Source organism: Rhagoletis pomonella, unplaced genomic scaffold (genome assembly GCF_013731165.1).
Source record: "Rhagoletis pomonella isolate Grant_MI unplaced genomic scaffold, Rhpom_1.0 Rhpom_scaffold_00004, whole genome shotgun sequence".
NCBI classification, from domain to species: Eukaryota; Metazoa; Arthropoda; class Insecta; order Diptera; family Tephritidae; genus Rhagoletis; species Rhagoletis pomonella.
This window is the reverse complement of record NW_023458558.1, coordinates 77,597,475-77,607,821: the sequence shown is the minus strand read 5'-3', so window position 1 is coordinate 77,607,821 and position 10,347 is coordinate 77,597,475. Positions and strand designations below refer to the sequence as shown.

General features: G+C 36.2%; 1 protein-coding gene across 1 annotated transcript; it reads right to left on the bottom strand.

Moving 5' to 3' along the window:
- Positions 1-228: 228 nt before the first annotated feature.
- LOC118738334 (arp2/3 complex-activating protein rickA-like) lies at positions 229-4,106 on the bottom strand. The gene is made up of 4 exons (XM_036469259.1): positions 3,851-4,106; positions 2,577-3,387; positions 1,011-1,572; positions 229-261 (listed from the first exon to the last, which is right to left on the bottom strand). The coding sequence occupies exons 1-4, from the start codon at positions 4,104-4,106 to the stop codon at positions 229-231; spliced, it is 1,662 nt and encodes a 553-aa protein (XP_036325152.1).
- Between the last annotated feature and the right edge of the window lie 6,241 nt (positions 4,107-10,347).

Sequence of the window (10,347 nt, the reverse complement as noted above, 5' to 3'; positions counted from 1 at the left end):
ACAGAAAAAAATAATTTTTCACTTTAATTGCTTTTGTGAAACTGGCTTTTAAGGTATTTCATCTCAGTCTATATGCATCCATTTTGAAATTGCCACCAACTATAAGATAAAGTTCCTAGGGCAAAGTCACTATAGATCCGGATCATTGTTGCCGCCGGGGACCTTCTTCATGGACATAACACTTTCGTTAGTTTATTTAAGGCGGCAAACGACCATCAAACCATAATCTTAGCCGATGAATTTGCCAATGGAAATCGTGGACTGTTTGAGAAAATGTTGGACCAAAAAGATTAAATTAAAAATCTAATTATGGGCGGGACGGAGTTCGCCGGGTCGGCTAGTATGGTATATAAGCAATACCGTCACATTTCGACAGCTTGCAAATTTGTTTGGACTTGGCTTGGGCTGTTGTTAAAAGTGTGTCAGGTTGGCTTATAACAATTGGCCACGAATATATAAAGTGGCCGCAAGGTACTGCAGCAGAGGATGCAATGCGAAAATTTGAGGCAAAGAGTGATTTTCCGGGAGTAATCGGTGCCATAGACTGCACTCACATTCGTATTAAAACTCCAGAAGAAAATAAAGAAAATTACTTTGATAGAAAGCACACCTATAACCTAGTTCTTCAAGCAGTAGTGGATGCGGATAAAAGATTCACCGATGTAGCTTGTGGTGAGCCTGGTTCACTTCATGACAGTAGAGTTCTTCGTAGGTCAAATCTTTTTGCTACAGCCCAATCTGAACCTGAAAGTTTATTTCCGAACGACTCCTACATTTTGGGTGATTCGGCTTACCACGCTACAATTTGGTTGGTACCACCATTTAAGGACTACGGCAATTTGAGTGAATCGCAAAGAAACTTCAACAAATTACACTCTTCTACTCGAATAGTTGTGGAAAACGCTTACGGCGTGGAATCTTTTCTTCTCCTCTAACTTCCTTTCTTTTAATTTAAGTTTTCCCTCGTAATATCTCTCTCGAGCTGTTTTCCTGCGGCGTTTTGATGTTACCGGTTGAGGCGATTCTTCTTCTTCTTGGGATGGTGGTTGTTGAGATGATTCGGGATGTAGGGATGTAGGTGGGGACGGCGATACAGCCGGTTGTGGGGATATTGGTTGCGGACGTAGTTCTGTGTCATCCCCATACAGGTGTGCTGATGCTGATGGACTTGGGACTGGTGCTAGCAGGAGGGATCTTAATGGCTGTGCTGTTGGACGGTGGGGTAGTGCTGGTTGTGGGGATCTTGATGCCTGTGAAAGTGCTGTTGGACGGTGGGGCAGTGTTGGCTGTGAAGATGCTTTTGGACGGTGGGGTAGTGCGGGCTGTGATAATTCTGTTGGAGGGTGAGGTAGTGATGGTTGTGGGGATCTTGCTAGCTGTGAAAGTTCTGTCGGACGTGGGGGTGGTGCTGGTTGTGTGGAATCTGCTAGTTGAGGTGGTGGTGGCGTTCCAAGTGCTTGTGCTCGGAAACGACTCACATTAAGCGTGTGGTTATTGGAAAGCAGCGCACTGTTTCCGAAAATCTCCTCCATCTCATCCGTGTACGGAGCAATGCAGGGTGCAGCACTGGTTCTGCTTGCGTTGTCTTTTGCACAGTTGTATGCAGACAACAGAGTGCGCATCTTTCCTTATAAGGCTACTGGGGCCGTCGATGGATCCTAGATTATTTTTTTTGTTTACATTTGTACAATCGAAAATTGCACTTCAAACATACGGTAAACTATGTATTTTGGAACGAATTTCCGTCATCCCTTTTCAAATTTGGTTTGCAGACAAACCGGTTTCGGCGTTGTGCCATCTTCAGTGTCATTTTTCGTCCTGCATAATTTTTGTTGGTTGCTCGTATTTATACTCCTTATTAACTACCTCTTTCTTTTGTTAGGTACGTCTTTTTAGTTTTGCAGTGTTTGCGGTGCTCAATAGGTATATTCAATCTGTGTCCTTTATGTTGTACACGGAGAAGTTCTGTTGTTTGTCCAATCTTCATTGGTGAGCATTTATTTTTGATCATGTGATTCGCGAAGTTCGATTCTATTGCAGCCTCTGGTTTTCGTTTTTTCTTATTATAATCCCTTATGTGTTCTCGATACCTTGTTCTTATATTTCGCCCTGTTTGTCCTATGTAGCTGTGTCGGCACTCGCAGGTTAACTTGTAAACACCCTGTTTATCTAGCGGGTCTTCCTCGCTTATTTTCTCTTTCAATATACTTCCCACTATCCCTTGTTTTAAATGATGTTTGAATGTCGTACTTATGAAAGAATTTGGAAAGTTTATAAGATGACTTTCCTGTGTTAGTTAGAACTGCGCAAGTTTTTTTTTTTTGTTTTCCTCTTTGCTAGTCTTTTTCGATTTTGTGTCCTTTCTTAACTTCTCAACCAGGCCTCCCCTATATCCGTTATTTTCCGCAATGGCATATATTGTATCCAGTTCCTTCTTGTAGTCTTCTTCAGTTAGAGGGGTCCTTTCAAGCCTCGTTATTAGTTGTCTAAGTGCTGCATTTTTGTGTTGCTGTGGGTGGTTTGAGCTATTGGGTATTATTGTATCTGTGGCTGTTGGTTTTCTGTATATTTCGTACTTTATCTTGTTCGTGGTATCGTTTATTGTAATTGTTAAATCCAGATAGTTAATCTTTCTTTCCTCTTCCGCTTCCATGGTGAATTTTATATTCTGGTGTTGTTTTCTGAGATAGCCTAGTATCTGTTTCTCTTTGTTTCCCTCTATTAGACATATTACATCATCGACATATCTCGCGTAGAATTTTACTCCTAGGTTAGTCGATAGGTTTTCCATGTATTTCTCCTCCAGTGTTTGCATGAATACTTCCATGAGTATTGCTGACGTCGGATTGCCCATTCCTAACCCGTTAATCTGTTTATATATCTTATTATTGAACCGGAAGTAGTTTTGTTTTAATGTAACCTTCAACGCGTTTATTATTTCCTGAGCAGCTTCTCTTTTAGTTTTTTCCATCAGTATTTCTTGTACGGTCTTTATGGTTTCTATTGTTGGTATCGATGGATAAAGGTCCTTGATGTCGAATGATACGAATTTAGTGTTTTCGTTGATCTTCAACGATTTCATCTTCTCGAATAGGTCCGTTGTGTTTGTAAAAATATATTTATTGCGTAGATCTAGGTTATCCTTCAGCAGCGTCTTTAGGTGCTTGGAGAGTCTGTATCCGGGATCAGACTTGTAATTAATGATAGGTCTCATCGGGGTGCCTAGTTTGTGTGCCTTCGGCAAGGCAATCAACGGAGGGACACTCGGGTTCATAAGTGTTAGTCTATATGGTAGATTATCCTTTATTATGGTTGTGATTTTCTTTATGGTATTCTTTATTGCTGCTTGGTATTCTTCAGTGGGATCTTTTCCCAATTTATTGCACCCTATTTGAGTAATTAATTTTTCAGTTTTCTCTATGTAATCTTTTTTATCGATTAATACGGTGCTATTGCCGTTGTCCGCTTTTGTGGTTATAACATTGTTTGCCCTTAACTTTTCTTTGAGCCCTTTTATGGTTTGGTTTTCGTCCTTCTGCTTCCTAGTTTTCTTGGTCTTTATGTCTTTTTCAATTATGTGCCGACATATGTGTCTGGCGTGCTCCTGCTCTTCAGTTGGAAGCCGTGATATGATAACTTCAGTATCCACGATGGTTTGTTAAAGTTCCCTCTTTCGGTTGTGTCTATCAATGTTGTGTTTGAGGCCTTTTTTTTAATAGTTATGCTTCTTGCTCATTGATGTAAACCTCCGTCAAGTTTACAAATCGGGAATGGAATTTCGGTTCTGCATTTTTCATGATTTTGTTGTTGCTTTGCTTCGTCCTCAAGTTATCTAGTTTCTTGTTCAAACTTTCATATTTCTTCTTCATGAGCTTTTTATTATCGGCTTTTATTTTCTCTATTATTTCCATCAAGGTTTGGATTGGCAGATGCTCCGCTAACTGTAGGTGGATAGCCAATAGCTCCGCATTTGTATGCTCCCTTTTGGCGTGCAAGTTTTTTAATTCACATTGGTTGTAGTTGTTCTCGGCTCCCCTAATAATTTTCTGACCCGCTGGTGTTTTTGATTTCGGTTTCATTTGTGCATACTTTGGTATAATATTCATAGCAATACACTGTTTATTAGGGATGTGCCGGGTATCCGGTAGATATCCGGAATCCGGCCTATCCGGCCGTTTTTTGGTTATCCGGTTATCCGGCCGGATACTGGCTAATATACGGCCGGATTCCGGATATCGATTATAGAAGATTCAATTTAGAAATTTAACCCAGATTTTGTATTTTTGTAATCCAATTTAATAGTATCTGGCATAAATATTTCCTTTATGGTTGTTGTTGTTTCCGACAGGGTGGGTGTATGATGTATTTTGGAACGAATTTCCGGCATCCCTTGTCAAATTTATCGTATATTAAATATTAAAGTAACAAGGATAAACTGAATATACATACATATCTGTGTTCGTATGGAACAGTAGCTTATGTCGAAAGGCTGGCTTTAGTATAATGCGGCATTCGCAGCAAACGATTGCAAATGGCTTACTTAGTTTCAAAACAAATGCTGGATTTCCACTAGGCATAAAATGGGAAAATGGCAAATGATGCCCGACGCATTAACAAATAATCGTGTCATTACATTAAAAAAATAATCATTAAGTTCATTTCCACATAGCATTTTTTTAAATGGCTTACATTTTTTTGTTATTTCAATGCCTAGTGGAAATTCGTCATAAATACATGAATTGGAAGGAACATTTAAATTGATATTAAATTGAAATTAGCAAGAAACCGCGGAATTTTTTTAAGCGTGTTTTGACAGATGATTAGCGATGTCCTATTTGAAGATCAGTGGCTTATTCAAACTTTTATCAGGTGTTGTCAAAATTCATCAATTAAATAGAAAAAATTAAAAGCTTTTGCATGAAATGAAAGGGTGATAATAACCTAACCAAAGCATTGTGAAATGGACCATTTGAAAAAGCATTGGACCAATGAACCAAACGAAAAAAATTGACCAAATTTGGTCCATTTGGACCAAAACGGCAACCGTGGCCACCATGTCTTCCAAGACGTGGCATAAGCATTTCGCTTTTTTCTCGCATGAAGGAACTCCTCCTTTCTTGCCAAGTAGCATTTCAGCAATCCCTTGATTTCTACTACCGCCCATATCTTCCGTTTTCTGCAAAACAATTTTATTAGTTTGTAGTAATAAATATTTAAAAATCCACAATTAATTACTTACGATTTGGCCTCCGTTGCCATTTTTATTTACAGTTATTGACAGTTCACATTTCAACTATTCACAATAGTAAAACTCGTCTAATATCCTCGGAAAAACTTTGCAACATTGAGTTCAGCGAGAAGATGGCGAATTAATGAGGTATACCCAAACTAATGGGAAGCTAAATTCATTTCTTCGGCATTTCCTTTTACTCAATAAACTTACAGGTTTCTACACGAACTTGCAGGAAGTTACAAGAAAAATGATCCCTTACTCCAAAATCCTGGAAATGAGAGCGATTTTTAGAGAGTGGTGTAGAGAATAAAGTTGCAAGATTTTACCCGATGCTTTTTTTATTCCCATACTTTTTGCTATTACTCACTTTTTACTCTGAGAGTAATTTTTCTGTTTGACATTTTTACAGGATTTCATACGAAAAGTATTGGATCAGAGCTATTTTGTCATCCATACATATGTATAAATATATGTATGTATGTTCATCAGTTATCAAAGGACCCAGTTAAAATGATTTCAGTATTTTTAAAATTTTCGCCTTGCTTTTTTATCAAAAGACTACTAAACCTATGCCTAAAACCATGCTACGAATATCAAAACCACTTGCCACAAATGAGTTCATGTATTTGTATGTATGTACATGCAAACTTAAGTATGTGTGCACATAGATACACAGATAGTTTAAAGACGTTCAAATATGACTCAGGAGGTGCTCCGAAATTCACTGAAAAAGAGTCATAAAATGCACCGAATTCATCGGATTTGGAATCCTTTCGGAGTCATTTTTTAGACTCAATTCAGCGTGTCCACGTAGAACGAAAAATCGCTCATTTAGGGCTCCAAAAAGATCTCATTTCTGAGGGAAAAGCTCCGACATAAGAATGTTTATAGCTAAAAAAAAAAGTCTTTTAGGATCATTTTGGTTAGCCGGGCTGTATGCTTGAGCGGAATTTGCTTAATCGGAAATAATAATAATTTGTACTGCATTTCCTCTTGCTCTGCAAATGCCTAAATGTATGCAACCATTTGCAATAGCAATTAAACACATGGTGCCTATAATGAAAATAAAAATTTTCTTCTGCAATACACATGCTAAGCCTTTCGAAATTCCAAAAAGTGCAAACAATATTTCTCAAAAATGTTTCTAAACAATTTTTCTTCGTGTTTATTTGCCCCATATTGTACCCAGCAGCCGCGGTGTTTTTGGTAAAAATAAACGCTTTTTGGTGAGAAATAATCTAAAGATTCATGCCCGAAACCCCCAGAAAGGTCTTTTGGTGGTTTAAATATGTTCGTTTTAATCACTTTTAATTACATGATTTCAGTGTACTTTTCTTTACTGTCGCTTATTTGTATAACGATAAACAAACTTATAGGGCGCCGAAACCACTAAAATCATTGCGCAACTCGAGCTATGTACAAGTCACTATTGTGAAAATTATTAGATACCATCTTTTGTTTGCAAAATTTGAAGCCAAATTCATTTGTGCGGCATTTCTCTCTCTCGTGTTTTCTTTGTGCAATCTTGTATTAGCTCTGATCCAGTACTGAATAAACCTACAGGTTTTTACACGAACCTGCAGGACGTTACAGCAAAATAGATCCCGTACTCCAAAATCATGTAAATGAGAGCGATTTTTGGAGAGTTGTGTAAAGAATGAAGTTGCAAGATTTTACCCTATGCGTTTCTTGTCCTGTAGTTTTTGCTGTTACTCACTTTTTACTCTCACTTCAGAGAGTGATTTTGCTGTTTGGACTTTTTACAGGATTAAGCACGAAAAGTGTTAGATCAGGGCCCAATTGCACCAATGACTTATCATTTATCACTTTACAACTTTTGGATAAGCCTTTTTATTGAAAAGTAAAGTTGATAAGTGTTGCACTTTACTTATCATAAAAAACTTATCAATTAAAAAAAAAATGAATAACTGACATGTTTTTTGGATAAGTCGATTTGATAACCATTGCACAGCCAATTTCTTTTGCTTTTCAAATAGAGAACTTTTCCAATAATGTGCTTAGCTAAAATGATTACCATTTCTCAATGAAAAACGAAAGCTTAGCAAACTCATGTGTGATTTGATAAACATTTATCTTTTTTTTTCTTACTATGTCGCGAGCACAAAGCACAGCCAATATATTAGCTGTCTTAAAAATTATTAAGGAAAAAAGTAAGTCCGTATTGACTATGTATGTTTACATAAATAACAAAATTTTTCTAAATTAAGGATTATTTATTTGGATCTTTCCAAAATAACTCAGTAACAAAAACACAAAAACCACATTGCATTAATTATATGATTTCCGTACCGGTTAACAAATCATAGTTCCATCAATGCTCCCCGCGTCTTAAGGAAATTCACCAATGCACATTAGGTCAAATGATTACTTTTTCTGTGCGAAATTAATAGCAGCTAAAATATTGCATTATTTTAATGTAAAAAGATGGAAAACGTTAAAAGAAGTGTAAAGGCAGTAAATAAAATGTTAAACAGACTTGGCTTTCGTAAAACAGAACTTACTGCTTTTTTGTATGTTCAAATGATGAGTATATGTTTTAGGTATTACTCAAAAACATTGTCCAATTAGCTTGGTTTTGACACAAGTTATTTTCTTATCATACACAACCCGTTCCTCTTTAAAATGAGCTATATAATAAAATAAGTATGGTCACATGTACATAAATGGTTTCTTCTAGCGATTAGTTATGGCATTATCGAAATTCCTAAATTAAAAAAAGAAAAATATTTACTACATGTCTCGCAGATATGTCTGGAGGAGAGATTCCTAAAGCAGTTTGTCTTCATAAATCACTTCATTTTCACTTGAGGTTTCAGTATTTCCAAATTCTCCACCGATATTATCTGTTTATATTCAGAATACAAATGCTGCTTTGTGACACATTTACCGAAAATCGCTGGTAACTTCCTGAAAAGAATACGAATGTTTATATAACTAATTTGTTAAAAGAATTTTCAAAGCTCTATTCACTTTGAGTAAAAAAAATTGGAAATTTCAGTCCGTGAGTTCTCTCAAGGATTTGCCTTTTTGCGAAGGCGCTAGTGTATTTGTAACATAGCCTCGGCTACGCTACAGGAGATGAAATGTAATGCAAATTGAGGCTGCTATTTTTTTTTTGGTATCACATACTTCCATTTTCACTATTTATCACCATTAAAATGGATTATTTATCACCAAAAAATGTTGGAGATATTTTTGGAGATAGCTAAAAATTCGGAAAAAGGTTGGCTATCCTATTTTAGCACTTTAGCGATAGCGAAAGTTAGAATCCGGCTGATGGTCGACACAGTTGGCTTTTTGATTTCGAAAAGAACCTCATCAGCAAGAAACGCAATGTTTTCAGATAAAAATATTTTAGCATCCTTTCCAAATTGTTTCCCATAATTTTCATATTTATTTGATAAATAATTGCAAAAAATACGCGTTTTTTTCTTCTAAGAGTTTCATGGAACTTTCGCAAATATCAGCAGCACCAAATTTTTTTTCAACATGGTTGACAACCGAAAAAGGCTCTTCTTTTTTCGAACATCCAATCAGCCAAACTTCAAACAACTTGCCTTTTGTGATAGCATGATAGCCCACAAAAAACCTTTTTTCATGAAAACGGCTAAAAACGGCAAATTAAGTAAAATAAATTGAACTCATTACATCTTAATTTATCCATTTCCGATTCCATTTTGTTTGCCGAAAGTTAACAAAATTGTAAAAGCTTACATAAAATCATAAATTGAAATAAATCAGAAAAATTTTTGAGGTTATGCAAATAAGTCAGTTTTTTGCAAACAAATGATAAAAAGTCACTTTTTTAAATTGGGACATAGGTTCTCACTTAGATATAGTTTTTTCCCCCATTTAAAATTTTCCTTTAGTTATTCGAACTTTACAAAAACAATGCACTTGAAATTTACAAAATAAACCGGTTGCGCAAACAACGTATCAATAACGTTTTGAAAGTGTAACTTTGGTTTATTGCTGTATAACGGTGTTTTTTATTTTACAAAAACTAAGTGAAGTTTCTGTTATTTTGGAGTATTCTCTACAGAATGGCAACAAAAAATAATGTAAAACTGCCTTTACGAAATATGACTTTAGCACAGCCAAATGTATCATTTGACCTAATGTGCAATGTTGAAAAATTTTGTGGCAATATTTTTCGTAAATTCCCGCCAACAAATAGTTTCATCCATCAATTTGTTTATCAGGGCATTTGCCACTCGATGGATTATTGTACATACCGCTAATTTGTGAACCCCACGCATTTGACCAATTCCATGATGTTGGCTACCATTACCTAATTAGTGCAGAGTCAATAATAATTGCTGTAGCGGACTTAAGCCATTATTACACCCACTGTTATATTGTAGGTCCGCTCCAATTTTTAATACAATTTCTTCAATTTGGCTACGAGATAGCCGAAATTTTTCTACTACATCAAAATCTATACTGTAGCTGATTTTTTCTTTTATGACACGCCTTTTATTATTAGCAGATTTTCCTCCTCTAAGGCACTCGGCACATTACGCGCCTAATCAAAGTAGAGTAATCGTTTCGTCATACCGAAACGAATGCATAACGACTCGACTTCTGTACACTTGCACGCCGTGCATAAGTCACCAGCTAATAAACACTTTCTTCACATAACACATTTTCTGGCCGTTCTTTCGCAACTACGCACTTCCGCAAATATTTCTGCTCCGAAATATTGCATAAACGCTTGTGGTTTAATACAATTTGCACGAATTTTAGCACGAAATCATTCATTTTCAATAACTTTCTATTGAACTGACAAATAAATTTTATCTCCAACACAAAAAAGTAAGCAAATGATGATTTCAAAACTACAAGCGCCTTACAATGTTGGACGCTTCGATTCATGAAGCTTTTATGATTAGGCGAAAACAAGATTTTGAATCGTAATGTACAGAGCTTCATTGAAATACATGTGTTCGGCATAAAAGCTTTATACCTTAGTATGCCGAAACGATTACACTACTATAATTAGGAGCTTAATGTGCGGAGTGCCTAATAAATTTAATAGTTCGAATCGAAGCATTTTTTGTGTCAATATTTTATCGAATCACGTGTTAGAGCTT